The sequence below is a fragment of the Nasonia vitripennis genome, chromosome 4, assembly GCF_009193385.2.
Source record: "Nasonia vitripennis strain AsymCx chromosome 4, Nvit_psr_1.1, whole genome shotgun sequence".
NCBI lineage: Eukaryota > Metazoa > Arthropoda > Insecta > Hymenoptera > Pteromalidae > Nasonia > Nasonia vitripennis.
Window position 1 is genome coordinate 298,325 of NC_045760.1, and position 20,624 is coordinate 318,948.

Genomic DNA, 20,624 nt, shown 5'->3' on the forward strand with positions numbered 1-20,624 from the left:
AGAGTTCGGCTAAATCCATATCCGCGCAGTGCGAGTGCCGCAGCCCTCCCTCTTTCCGTATATCTATTTCTCCGCGTCTCGCTCCGTCTGAGCTGCACTTACTCTCCCTCTCCTATGTCGTATGTACGTATATAATAGCCGCGCGCGCACTCGCCAGCTTTTCAATGTCAATGTCATCTTCCGTTCGCTCGCCTCTTCTTTCTCCCTCCCCCGGCCGCGGCCGGAATTTCGCAGGCAGTATACAAGTCTGCCTCTTTTTCCTACCACTCCGCCGCCCCTCCTGAGGAGTCGGCGGCGGCCGGCCGCGCTGGTGGGGCGCGGGAGAGAGGGAAAGTCGAGTGAGATATACTCTTATATTATGTAATTTCATTCAACTCGGCTTCGCCGGCCGGCTACGTGCATACCGCAGCCGCGTATTCACACGCACAGGTGCACTACATCGTGCAGACAGTTGCGCGCAAGCGTTCCCGGCACGTGTTCCCTTCCCGCCCGAGTATGATGTAGACGTCGACGCTCGTGGAGCTCGGCGTGGGCGGCGGATACGCACCGACTCGCTACTGGCCGAGCTACGTACTACGCGCGCGCACGCCAGGTATTATTGTTTTCTGTGTATACAGTGTGTACCTACCTAGCTCCGCTCCTGCCGTCACCGCGTCAGCTGGTGTTTCCGACGAAACGACCTCGGGGCTGTGCGCAGGACTCGGCGACATCGCTGCGGCCCGAAAGGAACTCTTCGGCTTACCGACCGGCGATACGCGCCTCGGTCGATGGCCAGCGACTTTCTCGGTCGGTAGTTTGCCCCCCGAGCCGTGGAAAACTGCTCAGCCAGCCAGCACCTCTCACGGTCGGTAATCCCTTTGAAAATCGAGTTCCTCTGCACCCCTACTCATTCGAGATTCGGAGAAACCCTCTGTGGGTAGGAAAGCAAACGTACCGGCGGAGACGCCCGCGTCAGACCGCGTATACGCGCATAATCGCGCGATTTCTCTATACGATGAATCTGCATTGCTGCAGGGCCGTCATTCGATTTCATTGAGGCAAAATCTTCTCTCGCCCGTTGCAGCCTGATCACCTGTACTCGCCAACTCACCTCTTGCGCACTCGCCGAGGAAACAGCTTCGAGCTAGCGACTTTCTTGGTCAGTCTTCTCCTGGGACTGGGCTACAACGCCTATGTGGTCAGCGGCTATGCGTCGCGCGAGCAGACGCTCTGCGATCAGACGCGTCAGGTATGCCCTTACCTGCCGCGAGCCGAGGAACCGGCTCCCGAGCCGCCGAAACTCGACACGTCCAAGTACAGGCCAAGATCGCCGCCGGATTTCAAGAGTAAATTCCTGGAGGAGATGGAAGACCGAGAGCGAAGACAGGCCGCGAAGGAGATCGAGCTGGAGGAAGATCGGCGTCAGCGGATGATCGTGGTAATCAACCGAATTCAGTAGAACAGCCACGATGCGGTCAGGCTTTCGCCGCGTTCTTCCGGACTCGCTGATCCTAACTCTTCCCTCCCCAGGAGTTGGAGAGGCCCACCGCCGACCGTCAGTTCGGCCAGCGGATCCATGCCTGGGTGGCTCTTCTTCCCGGAGGCGTTGGCCCTCGCGGAGCCCAAGTCAGCGAGGCTCTGTTCATTGAACCGGCCACCGGAGTGCCCCGGTCGCCGCGCGAGCTCGAGACCGCCAACGTTTACCTGGGCATCGAGAGCCTCTGGAACAACCGCAACTACTGGGTGAACATGCAGGACTGCACCGAGGCGTGCGCCAAGCTCGACTGGGACCTCAGGGACGTCAGACTCTGGGAACATCTGCTGGCCGGCGAACCGAGGGAGATGCGAAACGTCGACGACGACGAGGACCAGGAAGTCAACGTGCGCAGGCAATATCACATGGTCATGCCAGCTTCGTACGTGGACAAAGTACAAGTAGCCTATGCAGGTAGGAGTCCTGCCATCGGTTCTCGATCGCAGCTTCGCTCGTTTATTTCTTTTTTTCCGATTATTCAGATTACGAGCAACGCTACCCGAATGGCCGCAAGACCATTCACTACAAGAAATGCAGAGTCGAGCTTTTCGCCCCTTATCTGCGTCCTGATGGTTTGATCGAATCCGTTACCAAGTACGAGGACTACGAGTACAAGATGCCGATCTACGTGTACGAGAAATTTCAAAATCGCTGCGACAACCTCGAGAGAGCGGAGAAGGACCTGAAGAAAGAAAGCGCCACTGATTATTACGGCAAAGGTCGACCGGATGCTTGCAAAGGTGACATCGATACATAAGGAAGATCGCAAATGAGACTAATATGCAGCTCCTTTTTTAGTTCATCGGTATTTTATACATGGCAAAGGCGTCGTTGACGAAGAAAGAACGCTGCAGTTTTATGGTAGCAAAAGATTCGACGAATTGTCTTGCATCAAAATGCATCCACTCTACGCTTCTCAGGAGTACAAGCGTCGCGACGACCGCCTGTACCATCGGTAATCCGCCAAGCGATTGAGTCAACGTTTCAAAATATGCGCTTGATAAATAACTACTAACATGATAACCTTATATTCTAGCCGCGTCGAGTACTCATCTTTTAACGAAGATAATGCTCAAAATGACATTCATTACAGAATGATTTTGGTGAGTCATTTGCGACGTAAGAGTAGATTTAACATTTTCAACTAATCGGCCCGTGCCAAACGGTTTCATTTCCAGAAAATAGAGGAAAAGTTCTTTAGAAATGAAGCGGTTCCTGCCAGCAAAGACGTAGCTATACGTGAATTTGATTGTGTGGAGAACGAAATACGTCTAACGTATCATTATAGTGAAGGTCAATATACACAGGCTACCAGAACTTTCATCAAACCTCCCGTAACAGAAAGGGGAGATCGCCTCGTTTTCTTACCAGAAATGACTCACGGTTACGATGTAAATATTTCCAGCTTCGTGGATTCCTTCCAAATACTTTCGAATTGCGAGTCACTTAAATTTATTGCTTTTAGCCCGACCCGATGGCTTCTCCCGAGGACTTTGATGATTTGATCGACGAATTGGAGAAACAGTTGATCAAAGAAGACGCTTCAATTGTAGAAGTACGAAATGCTGAGTCTGAGTTATTCGATTTCCTGCAAATCAGAGCGACTGAGTATTCGGAGCCTAAATTAAAGGTATCGATATTCGACCCCATCAGGAATCAAGAAGCTCGAGCTGGATTAATCGACATGGTACGCGTCAAGTATGATTAGTAATTTACAAATATTTCTACTGAAATTCCTTTTTTGCTAAATCATTTTTCAGGAGGAAAAGATAAGGGCTCAAAGTCAACGCGAGATTGAAAAAGACGTCGATTTCCTGAGTCCGTATTTGGCAAGACTCGGAGATTTGAAATATCTGACTAAGAAGCAAGCTCTGCAAATTAGGAACGATTGTATTGAGGACTTTAAACGAAATGCCGCGGAAAGAGCGAATGGAATTCTGCGAGAATTTGAGAAATGCAGCGACGAGCTGGAAAATCTCCAATCTATTTTGACTCGAGTAAATTGCGTGTGGATAATATATATCGTTGTACTGAAAAGCAACTTGATTTATTGAAATATTTTTTTTGTTTTAACTCGTTGCAGACGGAATCTCTGAGCAAGGAAGACAAAGAGCAGCTCCTGGAAAACGCCAATGAAATGAACCTCAAACTACGTGCTCTGGAGTTACGACTGAATCGACACCGCGAGCTAGTTCCGCCTCGGTATCGCAATCTCCTCGAAGTTTTGCAGCAAAATCGGCGAATCTCCATTCTCTATGACGAGTAAAAACAAGACGGGGTCAGAAATGCAGTGAATAATACATTCGTACGTGTAAAAGGATCGTCTATTTATTTCATTGAACAATGAATGACGCTTGATAGATTTTTGTACAGAATATGAGTTTTTATAAAAATGTAGGTTTTGGCTCTAATTTTTCGACAGTTATTATGTTATGTGATGTCATGTGAGTTGAGGGACTCGCAGGAGCGAACGGCTACTGAAAGGACCACGAACCCATTTGACCAATGCAATGGCCTAAAAATAATTTTAAACCATTAAAGTATATATATATACCGAGGCTTTCTGCGATCTAGTCTTAACTCAGAATATGCATTTCATCCATCAAGTTACCTTCGTCGTCGAACGTAGCAAGGGTGAATTTACTAAGCTTATTTGTGAAACTCCCAACGTTTGACAACATTGAATTATCTTGTAATCTGTTGTTAGCATTTACAATTTCATCGGCTGCTTCGCTTTGTCTGCTTTCTTCGGCAAAACCAGATATCAGCGTGTCCATCATTATTGCCTGAAAATCACCAAAAATTTTAATTTTGCGATAGTAGTCTTGATCTAATTTCACTTATTTTATACATTATTTTGTTAGTAGAAAAATATTTCAATTGCATTAATATAATTAACACACAACGATCGAATAAAATGCTCACTTGTCTTGAGAATACTTGTAGTATTTTATATACACGTGCACCGTTTTCTCGCACGGGGAATTGGAGAAACAAGCAAGGCAAGCAATCTGGATTGCCCTCGTCAGAAGGCTTGGCCATTTCCCAATTCAACTCTGAATACCTCAATCCCAACAACAGACTCTGCAAAATTTTATTTTTATCGATCATTATTACTTCATTTGAGGACCGAAGATATACCTATTATAGCGTAGCGCAACATATTGAAACTCACACATTGTGCATCGTCGACTATGTACACGCCAATGGTATTTATCGCGATGAGTACCGGCAGGTCGCGATTTGTGATCCAAGAGGCCAAGCCTCGGACAGGCCTCTCGATCTGACCCTGAAAGAAGGCGGCCCCGTAGCAGGGAAGTCCCCAGCAAAACTCGAGATACTTTCTCACGAGCTTGCGCGGGTTCGTGTTTGTGCCCGAGTGATTGGGTATGCGCTTGTACTGTTCGAGTAGTCGAGCCTCGGGCGCGCCCTTTCCTCCTACGAGGCCCAGGCCAAAGCCTAGACCTAACAGCAGCGAAGGCGAGTTGTAGTGGTGCGGCAGAAAGCGACCCCGGTGCTTGCGAAAGAAGGCTAACGTGTGGGCCTGAACGTTGTAAGGGCCTAGCTCGATACGAGCTTGTAGAGCACCTAGGCTCGCATAGCGCGCCTGGCTTTCGCAGGGATACCTTCCTGAAATTTCGTAATCATTCGTATGAAGTTTTGCTTACTCACAGCTAATAGGCTTGTTGTTAAAAGTAAGCAACTTAGACAACACTCCATCATTCTTACCATCGAGCACATTTTTTTTTGCCTCTGCATAAAGGAGTTCCATAATTTTTGGTTCCTTAATCTGCTCTTCATCCCTTCTCGACAAAAAGACATTTCTTCGAAAATACAATATAGGCTCTTCGTCGCTGTCCCTACTTCTCTGTGAACCATACTTATTGACTAATCGAGGCCACTTTGTTGCTAAGTCCAGTGGTTTATGATTTGGTCTTAGCTGTACTTCCAGCTGCGATGAGCACAACCACAAAGCAAACACTGGTTGACTACTAGTGAATGGTGGTGTCCTTGCTAGAGCTAATTCTGGATCCGCTTGAACTGTATTGATGATTTGCTGAGCTGTTGCATTTCGCTCTATGTCCATAGTTAGGCAGACTTCTGACATGAGGTAAACAGCGATACATACGGTTGACCTATCAGGCTGCTGCGTAACTGGTTGCTTGGCTATTGTGGAATTTAGAATAATTAAATAAACAAATTGGTTAGCACAAAAAACGATCAATAATTTTAATATTAAAAAACATGTTCATTTCATATTAAGTATATGCAAATCTTAGCATTTGTAAAGTAATTCTCGCATGCTGAAAAGGGATAGTCTTTATTCGCAGTGTGCAGTTGCAGATCAATAGATGAACAAATTTTTGAAATATAGTTACATCCATAAAAAGAAGATTTTCCCAAAATAATTGGAAAAATAAATTTAACAACCGACACTACTGGTATGTCTAGAAAGTTTTTGCTTTGAAGTGTACAGTATGCCAGCTGATCCTTGACTAGCCCATATATTATTTCATAGGTAATCAAGGATTTTGGCAGAGAAAATAAACAGGATGAAATTTGCAAATAGATAAAAATTCAAATTTGTTGTCTAACGTGCTGTTTGAAGACAGATTCTGTAAAAAGCTTTTTAACTAACAAGAAAGCAATCTTACTTGGTGGGCATGCTCCATCATGTTTGTAATCATGCTGAAAGCGACAGACAACTTGGTTCCTCAAATTTCTCCCGCAGTCTTCTTGCTGCTCCATATTTGTTTACTCCGAATGTCGAAAAAAAAGTTAAAGAACAAAACCTCCGCCGTCGCTAGCCATATTTTTCTACTTATTTACATTGTTGTCTCTAGGCGAGATTGCACTTTACGCCACGAACGGTCTCCCATATTCACTCTGCTCTTTGCAAGCAATTCTTCATTTTCAGATAGTAAGCTCTGTTTCTGTCCAACTTATTTACAAAAGCTAATGATCAATGAAACATTTTCATTTTTCTCGACTTTTCACTATGCTCGCGAGTGTCTCTTGGTCAGAACCATCTTTACCTACCGAAGAAACCCTTGCACTACACTGTGTTGCTGTGCATGCTATAGGGGTGGTTATTGATTTTTTCTGTCTAGGTCTACTTTGTCAGTATGAGGGTAGAAACTCACAGCTATTTCTGAAGATCAGCCATTATTGTATGGATAGACGGCGCACGACTACTTCAAATGTGTATAAATAATCACATATATATGAATGTTAAGATTTTTTATTGACAATGTGTTATTTTACAAGAAAATTTTAAGTTTTATCATTTATAGAAAGTCAATGATAAATATAATTTAATTTTATATGTAACTCTATTGCTCTAGCAATCCGTTAATGGTTTGCATACAATGAATGTACGACTTTATTATACATTTATAGTCTATTTTTAGAAAATAATTGCAGAATTATCTCTTATCCACATTTTACTATAATTATAATTAATTTCTAAACGCAATTAATTCAATGAAATAAAATAAAAGTTTTAAATTAAATCAGCCACGTTCATAGGCATTTCGTCTATTTGCGTAGAATAATATTGTTCAATATCTCTAAGAATTCTAATGTCGTCATTCTTTACAAAGTTGATGGAAACACCCTTACGCCCGAAACGACCTGAACGGCCTATTCTATGAATGTACAACTCACGGTTGTTTGGTAAATCGTAATTTATAACAAGAGATACTTGTTGTACGTCGATTCCCCTAGCCCATACATCTGTCGTGATTAATACTCGGCTGGAATAAAAAAAAAAATTGAATTCATTAAGATTTCATTAATTCTATTATCAATGATATTTATGAGGATACTGATATTCAGTACATACCTTTGACCGGATCTGAATTCCTTCATGATATTATCTCTTTCTTTCTGTGGCATGTCACCATGCATCGAACATACTGTGAAATTGGATTCCCTCATTTTTTCTGCCAACCAATCAACCTTACGTTTTGTGTTGCAGAATATAACTGCTTGGGTGATTGTGAGTGTATCATATAAGTCACAAAGTGTATCGAATTTCCATTCTTCACGTTCTACAGCAACGAAAAATTGTTTAATTCCTTCTAAAGTCAACTCATCACTGAAAACCAAATTTTTGTTATTAAAATCGTAACTCTGCTTTTTAAGTAAAAGTTGCAAGTTAAATAAAAATTACCGTTTTACGAGAATTCGAATAGGGTCTGTCATAAATTTACTAGTCATTTCTAGAATTTCATGAGGTAATGTAGCTGATACTAATACAACTTGAGTTGCCGGTGGAAGGTATCTGTAGACATCATAAATTTGTTCCTTAAAACCTTTGTTTAACATTTCATCAGACTCATCAAGAACTAACATCTTGATTGCTCTTGTACGTAATACTCTTCTTTTGATCATGTCTGAAAGTATATTTTTAAATAAGCAATCTTCATCTTTGAATTTAAAAATTTATGTTTACAAGAGTGAAAAGAAAAATCACTTTTTCAACTTACCAAATACCCTTCCAGGAGTTCCTGAAACAACGTGTTGTCCGTAATCAAGTTTTCTAATATCTTCGCCCAAATTTGTACCACCAATGCAGGCATGGCATTGAACATTCATGAAATCTCCCAAAGCTAGAATAACTTTCTGTATTTGTGTGGCCAATTCTCTCGTAGGTGAAAGAACCAAAACTTGTGTTTCACGCAACTGTGTGTCAAGAGATTGCAAAATCGCAATTGAGAATGTTGCTGTTTTACCAGTACCAGACTGTGCTTGTGCAATAACGTCCCTGCCCTTCATTATGGGTTTGATAGAACGTTGTTGAATAGCTGATGGCTTCTCAAAACCTAAAAATCAAGTATGCATTAAATAAATTTTTGCTCTTTGTTGGTATAAAATATTTGTTTGGAAAACACCGCGCAAGACGCTACGATCGTTTTAAAAGGTTTGCAGTCTCAGTTGCTTTATTCAAAACCTAACAGTAAACACGGAAACAACGACCCAAAAACAAACATTGAGGTTAGAAACTGAACTGCTTCAAAAATTTGTTGAAATAACTCACCGTAAGCGTAGATTCCTCGAAGAAGTTCATCCCTGAGCCCCATATTGTCGAAAGTCGGGATGACTTCGACATCTTCGCTGGTTTCAAACTCAACATTCGACAAATCTTCATTCTGTGCGGCTGGGACGCGACGTGACCTGCCTTCCGCCATTTTTTCTAATGACAAAATGCTTCGTTTTCTCTTTCCGACAGTCCAACTCCAACAACGACGCCTACGAGGTGGAAACTACAGAGTACAGCAGTACGAGATCCGTAAAGAGCGCGTGGCCATCTAGCGGAGAACTTGAGATTTACTATGAGATTATAGCGAACGACAGACGACAGGGTTCAGCCGGTTACCGGAAGAAGTCAAAAGGAGGGCGGGGGCCCGGAGAAGGGGACGAAAACTTTCAAAAACAAAAAAATACTGCAGGGAAAGTTTCGTTTTTATACCTGAAACCTCACACTTATTTATTTTTAAAATAAGGAATTTACAAAATAAACGGTAAGAGGTATGCGCAAAAAAAGAATATAAGTGTTTTTTTTTATGGAAACAGATGGTATATAGATATATAATAGATTTAAAAATACCTACTTTGACAAAAGTAAATTCTAGGTAAGTGGCACGAAACCGCTTTCAACTGGTTTACTACTTTGGTTTTTGTTCTCATGTGCACATGTTTTTTATAAAACTTCTTTGTTGCAATATTACTAATATGGTAAGAAAATCAATTCAGTAATAAAACGTATTTATCGTAATATTGTAATTTACAAACATTCGTAAAAAATTGTATAACTATGCACAATAACAAAGCTAGTATTTTACAATACCTAAACTGGCGTTAGAATGTTTACTTAATATGTATTTCGATCTTATTTATGTATTTACAAATATTATATTTTCAACTTCTGAACAGCTGTTGATGAAAATTCCTCGCCAATAAGAATAGAACGTTATTTAAATGAACATTTCTGTGACGAACTTTGTGCATCCATCACTTTCATTTATCATTTAGAAGTAATTTGCAACTGCAATAAGCAAGTTACTTCACGAGGACGAATCGCTAAAATTTTTCCTTGCCAAATTCGTTGTCTGGAGAACTTTCCGCGATAATCTCATGTTGCCTGAAGCTGGATCTCTACCGAAATATTTCACTTGCAGTTCTTGGCCAACTTCGAAACCTAGTGCACTGGGATGATTAACTTTTCGTTGGTCTAGCTGAGAGTTATGAAGTAACGCTGGCGGCATCGAAGGATAGAGTGTGACCATGACGCCTATATCTTTCATTTCGACAATTTTCGCTGTATAAATTCCTCCGAACTCCAATGTGGGCTCACGTTCTTGTTTCGTTAATTGATTAATAGTTTCTTTAGCTTCATCCATAGCAGTTTCATTTGGAGCAAATAATACGAATTTAGTGTCTTCTTCTTGGTTTATCTGTTAAAAAAAGACAGGTTGATGAATATTGTACAAAAACTCGCAGGAAAGAACATAAGTTTATCTTACGTGAACTCCAGTTTGTAAAAATATTTTTTTTATATTAGTGCCGCCAATTCCCAATAGCTTTCCCCTAAGATGAGCAGGAACTTCGATTGTTTCTGTGACAGGCATATTATTTTTTTTGTCAGTTCTTGGTTTGGATATAGCTTCGTTCATTATATTTAAAATCTGAGTCTTGGCTTCAGTTGCCTGCTCGAGACTTTCCATCACAATTTTGAGTGGAAGGCCTGGAATTTTTATATCAGCTTGTAGTGCTGTAACACCTTTTTTTGTACCAGCTATTTTGAAGTCCATGTCTCCTAAATAATCTTCGATTCCCTGTTATAAAAATAGTCTGGATCAATAACTGTACATACTTTTTTACTTTTAAACAGTAGATAACATTTCATTTACCAGGATATCAGTTAGAATTTTATAATCTTTTATATGCTTAGTATCTTTGTCGTATTTTGTGACTAATCCAATAGCCACACCAGCAGCAGGGGCTGCTATTGGTACACCTGCATCCATCAAAGCTAAACTACCACCGCATACCGAAGCCATAGATGATGAACCTTTACAAAATAATGTACAATTAGCATTGAAATAAAAAAATATATTTATAAATGGTATAGCAATTTGGAAAAATGAGCGATTAAAAAAATTATCATGCCATTTGATTCCAAAACTTCACTAGTTAATCTAATGGTAAATGGATATTCTTTTGGTAATATAGCTCTCAATCCTCTTTCAGCTAAAGCTCCATGGCCCATCTCTCTTCTGCCTACAGGACCAGTACGTCCAGTTTCATTAGTAGCGTATGGTGGAAATTCATAGTGCAAGAAGAAATTCTTTTCTTTGACTCCACTCGATAACATTGACATAGTATCCATTTTTAGGGCACTGTCTGGTGAATCAAGTGTTACTGTACAGAGAACTTGCGTCTGGCCTCGCTGGAATAATGCTGAACCATGGAGAGGTTTAAATAAATCCACTTGGCATGTGATATTTCTGAGATCAGTATATTTTCGGCCATCACACCTGTTCAGAATAAATTTTGAAACTAAGATTATCAATGTACAAAATTAAGCAATTAAATAATACTTTTTGATTCTTATTTCAGTTGTGAATAATAGCAAAAACAAATTATGAATATTTAATACATATACGTTTATTCATACATACATACCTGCAGTTATTTTCAAATATTAAAGACCTAAATAGAGTCTTGCTGAATTCAGAAAAAGCTTCTAATGTAAGTCCTGAATCTAATTCTGAGTGACTGGCCTTTACGGTTGTTAATACTTCATTGCGAAGATTATTAATAGCATTGTCCCTGGATAATTTGTCATGTTTATAATCTGAAAATATTTTACGAAGTTTTTTTTCAGAAAGAGACTTTATCGATTCAACGATTTCTTCTGGAAGTTCAGCTGGAGGTTCTACTGTTCTTTTTGGTTTGCCAAAATTTTTCTGAAGCTTCTGAATACTTTGTACAATAATTTGGCATTCCTTAACTCCAGCTTTCAGAGCCTTTCTTAATTCAGGCACTAAAATGTTATCTGCAGAACCTTCAAGCATAACAACTAAATTTTGTTGAGTAGCAGTTACAATGAGATTTAATGAACTTTGTTGTATTTCTCGCCTTGTAGGATTAATCAAAACTTCATTATCGATCAAACCTACTCTTACAGCACCAACAGGTCCATTCCACGGAATATCTGATACAGCCAACGCAGCTGAAGCACCATTTATTGAAAGAACATCTGGATCGTTGTTTCCATCCAAGGCTAACATGTTACAGACTACTTGAGTCTCATAATTATACTTTTGCGGAAATAATGGACGCAGAGATCTGTCAATTAATCTACTAGTCAAAATTTCATGTTCCGTATGGCCCAGTTCTCTTCGAAAAAAATTTGTAGGAATGCGACCAGCTGCAGCAGCTTTTTGCCTATAGTCTACAACTAAAGGTAAAAATGAGTTTACACCAGATGACTGTGATTTACTAACAGTTGTCACCATAACAGAGGTATCGCCCAAAGTAGCAACAGCACATCCATCAGCCAAGCGAGCGTACTTGCCCGTTGATAATATCATGTGTTTTCTAAAACAATAAATTTCATAAAATTATGAAATGATTTCACTTATAAGTAAATCAATAGAAAAAATGAAATATTAATTTTTTAGGGAATGTTTGACAATATTGAAGAGGAAAAAGCATACTAGAGAATTCTTATTCGCAAATATCGTTTAAATGAAAATTGGAATATACTAAAAATGATCAATCGCAGGTTATGCGGACAGTCGCGAACTCAACTTACCCATTAGAAAAATTAAGAACAACCTCCGAATCCGCAGAAGAAGATGTTTTTGAATGTGATTTCGCTCGAGACCCATGATTATTAATTTGTCTTTGCTTACTACACGAAAAAATGAATTTATTTCGGTGCAGTAACCTTAAACTTGCCATGTTCATTCTTTTCATTCATACCGGTATTCTCCCGCATGCAATACGGATTGTATATTCAGCATATACCTATATATATTTAGTACCTCTATACAATGATACACATCATATTCTAACTTATACATATACGCGTTCGCGGCGACATCTACCAAGTGATACAAGGGTATAATACCTACTGATGTCTGCATGAATGTCTGCATGTAGTAAGTAGTTGATGTATAGTGCCCGTATAGAGGTAATTTTAGCAGACTATATTTCAGAAGCCGCATTTTCTTGCATAAAAAGCAACAATGAGATACAAATAAAAAAGCTCAGCTTCACATTTTGTTCAAAATCGTCTAATACACTTTATCACGGTAAAAAGTTTTTGCACTTTTTAAAATATTTTCAAATTTCATAACCTTATAGTAGACCATCTTTCAATATACAACACAGACATGAATTGTTTTAGAAAACTGAATCTCATTTATTAAAATCATAGTTGACTAAAGGTATAACTAGTTTTAGCTAATAATGACACTTCCATGGGCTCGAATAGTACTGCGTACTGTAAGTAAAAGGAGTTTTCATACAACCAAACGCACATCTTTATTCCATGAATGGCCCGATAAAGAAGGTTATCAACAAAAATCAGATGAAGAAAAAGAATGGGAACAGTTGAGTTTCAAAAAACGTCTCCTTTTGGAATGGAAATTAATGAAAATTGGAATCAAGGAATGGGCTGAACAATTAGCAAGCGGTGCAATTCGTGGTCCTAGACTTTTAATGGGTGAAGGTGAAGTTGATGTTGTTTGGAGGTTTAAAGGTGCTCCAAATGAATTAAAAGAATGGATTGTGACAACCGATAAAGATAATAATATTGGATTTTCAACTGCTCAGTAAGTATATTACTACAACTTTACAAAAATTGTTGCCTGTGTGCCTGTGAAAAGCATTGTTGTGCTATTATAAGATTTTAAAATGAAATTAAAAATTCAATTGTGAAAACTCAATTCTAAGTATTAAAAATATTTATAGATTGGATTTCACTCCTCAGTCAAAAGGATTATTTCATGGTTTCTTGGACACAAAAGTGCCTCCAGATGGTGAAATAAAAAATACCGGTTACTGTAATCTTCGATTGACACCACGTCTTACTCCTTTCAAGTCTAAAGAACAACTTGATTGGAGTTCTTTTACACACATAGTCTTTAGAGTAAGAGGCGATGGAAGAATTTATGCAGTTAATTTGCATCTTCACAGAGTAACTGATATTTGTATGTACGATACTTATCACTACTTCATTTGGACCAGAGGTGGTCCATACTGGCAATATGTGAGAATCCCATTTTCCAAATTTCTCTTTGCATACAAGGGTCGAATACAAGCTGGAAATCCACCAATACCACTTAATGAGATGAGTACAATCAGTTTTACCATAGCCGATCAAATCACAGGTCCGTTCAGATTTGAGATTGATTTTATTGGTCTAGAATATGATCACTCTCACATAGAAGAACATGCGTATGAGAAATATCAGTTTGATCAAAAGTTTTATTAAATTATGTGAAAATTTAGGACTTTTGTAAATAAATATTGATCCTTATAGTATTTAGTTTTGAAACAAATTTAATAAATATGTACATAGAAATAACAGCTTTTTGCGTCATTTTTTTAATTATCGTCATTTTTACACGAAGGAGATTGCCTAGTGGATTTTTTTTTCTTGGACAAAATTTTGTAGGTATCTTTTGTTACCAAGTAACTCACACCACCAGCAATAGTTGTTATCGCTGTAAGATAACACAGTCCTTGGAGGATTGGATGATCCACAAAGTGGAATACAGGAGCTGCTAGAGTCCCAGCTATCAGCATTAGCTGTACCCCTGTATTGAATTTACTGATTGTTGTTGGGGCCAGCTGTACTGTAGCATGCGTAGCATCAAAATACCTTGCCAAGGTTTTCTATAAAAATGAGTTGATAAGATTTAAAGAAGAAGTTTCATTGAAAGCATAAGCAGAAGCAACGTTACTCACTGGTGGTGGTAAGGAACGATATCTGATATACGATGCAGCAGCTACTAAGGCAACATCTCTTGCTACTACCAGACACGTAAGAGGTACGGGAATTAAGCTAACCCATGTTAAAGACAGGAACATTGTGCCGACTAACAATTTGTCCGCCACCGGATCAAGAAAACTTCCAAGCTTTGAAGCTTGCGAAGTCCAGGTACGCGCAATCCATCCATCAGCTAGGTCGGAAAGACCCGCAAATCCAAGAAGCCAGAGAGCAACCTACAGTCCAGAATTGTTCCAAGTAAGTACTAAAGTAAGTAGAGATCGTTTGGATGGGGTAAAACATAAAAGTATTACCTGATAATCTTGGCATACTATCAGATAGCTTATACACGGAGTAGTCAATATTCTTCCTATGCAGAGAAAGTTGGGAACAGTCCAGATATTTTCTCTCTCTATGATTTGCTCAACTTTTTGTTTGGTCTGCTGAAAGTCTTTGATCAGTCGGGCTTTGATTTCTTTTCTCCTGGCGCGACGTTGCTGTTTGAGCTCCTGCTTTCTGGTGTAAGCATCGTCATTGTTTATGCAGTAGAGTCGAGGCCTAAACTCTTTTAAGCATCTCTCCAAGATGCATCTGTTGAATGTCCTACATCGTGCAAGTTGCAATAGCAGAGAGTAACTCATAATTCCGATCAATCCTAAAAGCAGAAGACAATGTTGATCTCGGAAAGGTATCTCTCGACATTTCAGATCGAAACTAGGCGATCTATAATGCCAAGCGTGTGTAAACAATGAGACATGTGAAAGGAGAGGTTAATTTCGGTGTCGGTGTGGACTGGCGATTTGAGAAGTGAGAGTAGGTACTATGAGGTAGCACTTATTACCTTGTCACCTAAGATGGTTCGAAATTTCGTACATCACGTCTCGATCGGCCAGAAAACAATGGAAGTACTGTATTTCTAAGCGTAATGGGTGAAAAGGAAGGTCATCTCGTTATCGCGCATGGGATGCGGCGATGCTGTGGTGCGCTCGCGGCACGGCTAGCCTATAGGTGTATACAGGCAAATAGTAGACAACAGTTTCGCGGTCACGTGGCCGCCGCCGTCTGCTAGCCCAGTAGTAACAGGCGGCATGGGTCGGCCTCGCTCACTTCTTCAAGCCGTACGTCATTTTCTTAAAAAAGTAAGGGACAGCGTGTATTTTCGTTCGACAAGCATCGATGACTCCCGAGTTTCGTTCCGAGCAAAGCTCAGTAAGTAGCCGTTCGATCGCCGCCACAGGAATGTAATCAGCATTTTCATGTACTCGAGAGCGCGGAAGGTAGCCGCGAACGCATCGGTCGCGCACGCGCGCACCCCTGCGCCGTCGGCAGGGGGAAGTGAGCAACAGCGGCTATAAGTATATCTCTCCCTCATGAGCTTTCGGGGGGGGGGGGGGAGGGGTGCGCGCATGTCCCGCATTGTGTACTTGTGTCCCATCGCGCAGTGTCCGCGCAGCAGTGCTCCGCCAGGCCAGCAGCTCCCCGTAGCAGTCGCATCGCTACCTGCAGGAAGACGGAGGAAGCCCAGGAGCTGTCGCCTCAGGGGGACGGCTAGATGAGATGGGCGGCGGGGTCCGCTCTGCAGCAGCAGCTTGCTGAGCTGGAAGTCGAGCGCGCCCGAGCATGACTCTGGCCGGACCGGACCATTTTCTTGCGGGTAAGTCCATCTTGCCTGTCCGCGCGCGACGCCGTCCCTCGAGCCGAGCTCCGCTGGAATATTCCAGAAAAGAGGTTGTCCCCCCTCGGTCCGTCAGCGTCGAGGCTCTGTTGACGGCGCGAGCTGGCTCGGGCTAGTTGACCGTGACGCTGCGAACTGGTAATCGGAGGCCGCATTGCGCAATAGCTGCCGTCCCTAGCCCCCTGCGAGTTGTTGTCCTCGGGCTCCTCTAGCGCGCTCGTTTTTCTCCGGGAGGGGGAGCGCTCGCCCCCCCCCCCTACTGCAAGGTCAAATCTGTTGTCGGATATTCTCTCCTCCCCTTCGGCTGAACAAAACACGGCTGTAGCTTGTTTTGTCGCGAATTTTCGACGCGTCCAGCGCGCTCGTCATGGACGGACTCGGCGCTGCTAATCAAGTCGCCCGCGCGTTTACTTATTATCATAATATCGCTCGATAAATGAAACTTGGCATGAATAACGTTTTCTCGTTTGCGACAGTGGAAACGACAGCGTTTCTGGGTGCCTGTGTCGGCTTCGTGGTGCTGCTGGTGGTCGTGGCGTTGTACCTGTCGCGCAAGTGGTACTTCACGCCGGCCGCAACGACGACGAGCCTCTTCGGCGCTGTCTGCGTGCCACTTTGCGAGTCGAGCAACAGCTCCGCGGCCCAGAGCCTGGGTACGTTATCTCCACTGGTTATTGCTCCGGTAGAGGCAGAGGCCGAACTGAGAGTTTCCGCCCGAACAGGCAAGAACTACCCGTTCTCGGATCCGGAGACCAGCTCGGACTCGGAGGAGGACGCCCTTCGCCGGCTGAGCAGCCGCAGCCAGCCGCCCCCGGACACGTTGACCATCCAAGCCGAGGATGGACTGCCGAGCATCAAGCAGAACGGCACCGAGGAGCAGCCCGAGGAGCGGCCCGAGGAGCGGCCCGAGGAGCGGCCCGAGGAGCAGCCCGAGGAGCAGCCCGAGGAGGAGCAGGAGCAGCAGCAGCAGCAGCAGCAGCAGCAGGTAGGACGAGCAGCGAACAAGTCAGGCAGCACAGTCGAGCAGAATTAAACCGACTGACCGAGCGCTTCGTCGCAGTGCGTAGTGGAGGTAGGCTCGCCGAGCCTGCTGATCGAGGAGAGCCATGCCGCGAGCAGCTCGCTCGCCGTCTCGGGCGAGGAGATGGCGAGCCTCGAGGTGGCCTTCCTCTACGACGCGCCGATGCGCGAGATGACGGTGCACGTGCTGCAGGGCCGCAACTACCCGGCGGGCATAGGCGGCAGCCAGGTGCGCCTGGTGCTGCTGCCCTCGAAGAAGCAGCGGCGCAAGACCCGCGTGCGCCAGGGCAGCTCGCCCCAGTACATGGAGAGCTTCCTGCTGCCGCGGGTCAACCCCGAGGACGTCAACGCCATGGGGGTCCGGGTGCGGGTCTACCTCTGGGGCGGCAGGATGCGCCGGGAGCGGCTCCTCGGCGAGGCGAGGGTCTCCTTCGACCGGATCAACCTGCGCCTCGAGACGACCCTCTGGCTCGCCCTCCAGCCGCCGCCCTCCTCCTCGGTGAGTGATCGCGTTCATCGACGGTTATCGTCTATCGAAATAGAGGACGCGGTAACGCCTCGAGGCTGCCCCGCAGGCACAGGACTGGGGCACGAGGCCGAGCCTGACGCGCAGCGACTCCACGGGCTCGCAGCAGTCGGTGCAGTCGTACGCGCTGCCGACGACGCCGCCCTACGGCAGCAGCATGAAGGGCGGCAGCGTAGCCGAGATCCTGATCGGGCTGACGTACAACGGCGTCACCGGCCGGCTCTCGGTCGAGATAATCAAGGGCTCGCACTTCCGGGGCGGCTGCGGCAACGACACCAAGCCGCCCGACACCTACGTCAAGCTCGCCCTCGTCGACAGCAACGGGCACGAGATGGGCCACTCCAAGACCGGCCTCCGGAGGGCCCAGCCCAATCCGCTCTACAAGGAGACCTTCATCTTTCAGGTGAGCCCGGCCGTTCGCTCTCGAGCTCGCCGACTAACTCGTTCTCGCCCCTCGGCGCGCAGGTCGCCTTGTTCCAGCTGGGGGACGTGACGCTCTACCTCTCGGTGTACAACCGGCGGCGCACGGCCGTGATGGGCAAGAAGGGCCGCGAGATGATCGGCTGGCTCTGCCTGGGCCTCAGCAGCAGCGGCGCCGACGAGCTGCAGCACTGGAACGACATGCGCTCCGCGCGCCAGCCGACCCAGGTGCAGCGCTGGCACTCGCTCCTCCGGCCCTGAAACGCCGAGAGCCGGCCGCGAGGCCCGACCTCCTAACCAGCACCACGACAACAACCATCTCTTTTCCGACGCTACTTTTTCCTCGGAGAAGGCTGCACGCGCGCGACCCTCGATCGATCCGAGACCCGAGAGACCGCCGCGACGAGCTGGGGACTAAGTACCCCTACCGCGACGTCTCGCCAGATCGAAACCCTCGGCTCTGCAAGAGCTCGACGCGCGCGATCTTTCGCCACACAAGGCGAATGCCAATGTACTGCCCGAATCGAGACTACGACCCTACACACGACCGACTAAGTACACACGGACCTGAATGAGATTCAGGGCGCAGAACCACGAGAACAATTTCTTTGTAAACTTGGATACCGATTTAACTAAGTAGCGGCCGGTTTTTTCGTGGCCTCCCGCGCGGGGGCCTTTTGCGAGATTCCCTTTGATACGCCAAATGATGCATAAATGAGATGACATATATATGTAAATGAGTATATTCCGTGTACGAGAGTGAGAGAGATAGTGAGCGCGACGTGTCAAGTAGAGCTGTGAGACAGAGACGAGCCGAATCCTCGCCGAATCCTCGATGATTTCGTTCGACGGTTCGAAGACTCGTTGTACCTTTGACGATATATCGTTTATTGTGTACAGCGGCGCATTGCGTCGCTGAATGCGCCGCTGGCGGTCGGTATACGCATACATTTGTCGATCGAAGTGTACATTGCACAATATTATTTGGGCATATTTTGCGCGCAAGCCGATTTTTGACTCGGGAGCCCGTCTCCCTCATCTCTCTGCGCTCCCTCGTGAGTCGTGGGCTGCAGAGCATTTCAATACTTTAAACTAATACTTGGCAGATCGCCTCGCGTACATAGAAGCACGCGCGGGCGATCGAACGATTTGAAGCTCGTGTATTTTGACGGCCGCGGGCCATGTATTTCTGCGCCGACAACACAGCGCACGCGCGTCGACCCTCTGTCTTTAAATTTACTTTGTGCCTTTCGTCCCTCGAGCTGATGCGCGCGCTGTATTGTTCGTTCATCTCGCTCGCGTTCTCGCGCGTCCCTCTCTATCGTCACGTGGTGCACGCGGAACGGTTTGAGACGCGTGGTTCAACGCGTGTGTTGGCCGATCATCCTTTTCTCGCATATACAAAATGCAGGCGATCAAGCTGACGGCTGGCAAGGCCAAGGGGAACGGAAACCATGAAACCCATGAAACATGAAAAAAAAAAGCAAAAAACAAAAAAGAATTAATAAGATACGAGAAAACATAGATTTTACATTCAATGACGCACAATAAACTTGCATACGCACCTTGTAAATGCAGTTGTGATTTTAGAAATTGATATACTCTACATCCTAATGATATGGCATATAACTTGTGTAAGGGATTATAAAAGCATTAGAAGAGTATAACAAAAAGAGAGCAGATCAGTGCTGACGATCATTAGGCCCTATACTACTTATACGCTACGGATTTAAAGGAAGAAAAAAAACTATAGCCTGTAGCTGCAGAAGTAAAAGAAAAGAAGCAGTAACATTATAAACGTATATTGTACAACAATTTTAGTATGTCGAGACTAGAGGAATTAATAAAGTAACAAAATCGACGATGATAACGAGCAACGAGTGTACGGTGACTGATGATGATTAAACGGACAAAAACAATGCTGTGAGGACAAATTTGTTCTTTGATCTTATTATATAGAGTTTAATTAAAACTATAACTATATACTTGAACCACGTTCGAACCGTTCCGTTAATGCACTTTTTGTGTATACCACGACATTGATATACACCTACGCGAAACTCGCGCCGAAAAGTGCGCGAATCTTTTCCTCGGATTTTTATCTTGATTCTCTTTCTACGTTGGTGCACGCACATTTTATCCTCGGTGCTGTTTTTTCTCGCACGCGCTTCAAGCGACTGTTCTTGCACATCAAGTGAGTATGTGACAAAACGCGCATTTCGATTTCGTCCGCGAATTCTCTATGTATTTTACGCCGACGAGCGCACATACTTTTTCAATGTTTCCGATCGATTTATCACTGATTGCGATTCATATGCGTTGCGGAAATTTAGATTGTCTATTGCGTTGTTGCTTATCTATATGTCTACTTATTATACGTATTACGGCTGTTTGAAATCAAAGTTTATTTTTCAAATGCGTATCTCTCGCGTATAGTTTTTAAGCATTCGTCGACTCGACA

General features: G+C 44.0%; 7 protein-coding genes across 12 annotated transcripts; 3 read left to right on the forward strand and 4 right to left on the reverse strand.

Annotated features, from left to right (window-relative positions):
- The first annotated feature begins 965 nt into the window (after positions 1–965).
- On the forward strand, positions 966–4,335 carry LOC100123448 (dynein regulatory complex subunit 7). Its single transcript, XM_032599886.1, has 9 exons — positions 966–1,417; positions 1,510–1,927; positions 1,996–2,253; positions 2,312–2,468; positions 2,550–2,616; positions 2,692–2,904; positions 2,979–3,200; positions 3,274–3,510; positions 3,597–4,335. The coding sequence occupies exons 1-9, from the start codon at positions 1,343–1,345 to the stop codon at positions 3,777–3,779; spliced, it is 1,830 nt and encodes a 609-aa protein (XP_032455777.1). The 5' UTR covers positions 966–1,342; the 3' UTR covers positions 3,780–4,335.
- LOC100678167 (FERM domain-containing protein 8) lies at positions 3,820–6,573 on the reverse strand. Its single transcript, XM_003427533.5, has 6 exons — positions 6,169–6,573; positions 5,243–5,680; positions 4,689–5,143; positions 4,439–4,597; positions 4,125–4,299; positions 3,820–4,028 (listed from the first exon to the last, which is right to left on the reverse strand). Exons 1-6 carry the CDS (start codon positions 6,260–6,262, stop codon positions 3,988–3,990), a joined length of 1,362 nt encoding a protein of 453 aa, XP_003427581.1. The 5' UTR covers positions 6,263–6,573; the 3' UTR covers positions 3,820–3,987.
- A 165-nt stretch (positions 6,574–6,738) lies between these two features.
- Positions 6,739–8,872, reverse strand: LOC100123434 (eukaryotic initiation factor 4A-III). The gene is made up of 5 exons (XM_031928608.2): positions 8,556–8,872; positions 8,005–8,340; positions 7,689–7,911; positions 7,359–7,613; positions 6,739–7,269 (listed from the first exon to the last, which is right to left on the reverse strand). The coding sequence occupies exons 1-5, from the start codon at positions 8,704–8,706 to the stop codon at positions 7,017–7,019; spliced, it is 1,218 nt and encodes a 405-aa protein (XP_031784468.1). The 5' UTR covers positions 8,707–8,872; the 3' UTR covers positions 6,739–7,016.
- A 187-nt stretch (positions 8,873–9,059) lies between these two features.
- On the reverse strand, positions 9,060–12,553 carry LOC100123426 (polyribonucleotide nucleotidyltransferase 1, mitochondrial). The gene is made up of 6 exons (XM_016985143.2): positions 12,339–12,553; positions 11,204–12,121; positions 10,688–11,055; positions 10,429–10,589; positions 10,042–10,353; positions 9,060–9,972 (listed from the first exon to the last, which is right to left on the reverse strand). Exons 1-6 carry the CDS (start codon positions 12,500–12,502, stop codon positions 9,583–9,585), a joined length of 2,313 nt encoding a protein of 770 aa, XP_016840632.1. The 5' UTR covers positions 12,503–12,553; the 3' UTR covers positions 9,060–9,582.
- A 106-nt stretch (positions 12,554–12,659) lies between these two features.
- Positions 12,660–14,119, forward strand: LOC100123421 (complex I intermediate-associated protein 30, mitochondrial). 4 transcript variants are annotated; one of them, XM_008213416.4, is made up of 3 exons: positions 12,660–12,840; positions 12,986–13,362; positions 13,502–14,119. In XM_008213416.4, the coding sequence occupies exons 2-3, from the start codon at positions 12,998–13,000 to the stop codon at positions 14,022–14,024; spliced, it is 888 nt and encodes a 295-aa protein (XP_008211638.1). In that variant the 5' UTR covers positions 12,660–12,840; positions 12,986–12,997; the 3' UTR covers positions 14,025–14,119. The 4 variants fall into 4 exon arrangements, with proteins under 4 accessions (XP_008211638.1, XP_001607064.1, XP_032455794.1 ...); XM_001607014.5 differs by having other exon boundaries at positions 12,676–12,840; positions 12,992–13,362; XM_032599903.1 differs by having other exon boundaries at positions 12,678–12,719.
- Positions 14,075–16,655, reverse strand: LOC100123414 (probable cardiolipin synthase (CMP-forming)). Of its 2 annotated transcripts, XM_032599904.1 has the most exons (5): positions 15,947–16,655; positions 15,364–15,652; positions 14,837–15,177; positions 14,501–14,758; positions 14,075–14,428 (listed from the first exon to the last, which is right to left on the reverse strand). In XM_032599904.1, exons 3-5 carry the CDS (start codon positions 15,161–15,163, stop codon positions 14,138–14,140), a joined length of 876 nt encoding a protein of 291 aa, XP_032455795.1. In that variant the 5' UTR covers positions 15,164–15,177; positions 15,364–15,652; positions 15,947–16,655; the 3' UTR covers positions 14,075–14,137. The 2 variants fall into 2 exon arrangements, with proteins under 2 accessions (XP_032455795.1, XP_001607058.1); XM_001607008.6 differs by having other exon boundaries at positions 15,364–16,655.
- On the forward strand, positions 15,943–19,665 carry LOC100123407 (synaptotagmin 16). Of its 2 annotated transcripts, none has more exons than XM_008213407.4 (6): positions 15,943–16,176; positions 16,674–16,850; positions 16,920–17,182; positions 17,258–17,716; positions 17,793–18,146; positions 18,209–19,665. In XM_008213407.4, the coding sequence occupies exons 1-6, from the start codon at positions 16,143–16,145 to the stop codon at positions 18,422–18,424; spliced, it is 1,503 nt and encodes a 500-aa protein (XP_008211629.1). In that variant the 5' UTR covers positions 15,943–16,142; the 3' UTR covers positions 18,425–19,665. The 2 variants fall into 2 exon arrangements, with proteins under 2 accessions (XP_008211629.1, XP_031784461.1); XM_031928601.2 differs by having other exon boundaries at positions 16,062–16,176; positions 16,920–17,169; positions 17,254–17,716.
- The last annotated feature ends 959 nt before the right edge of the window (positions 19,666–20,624 follow it).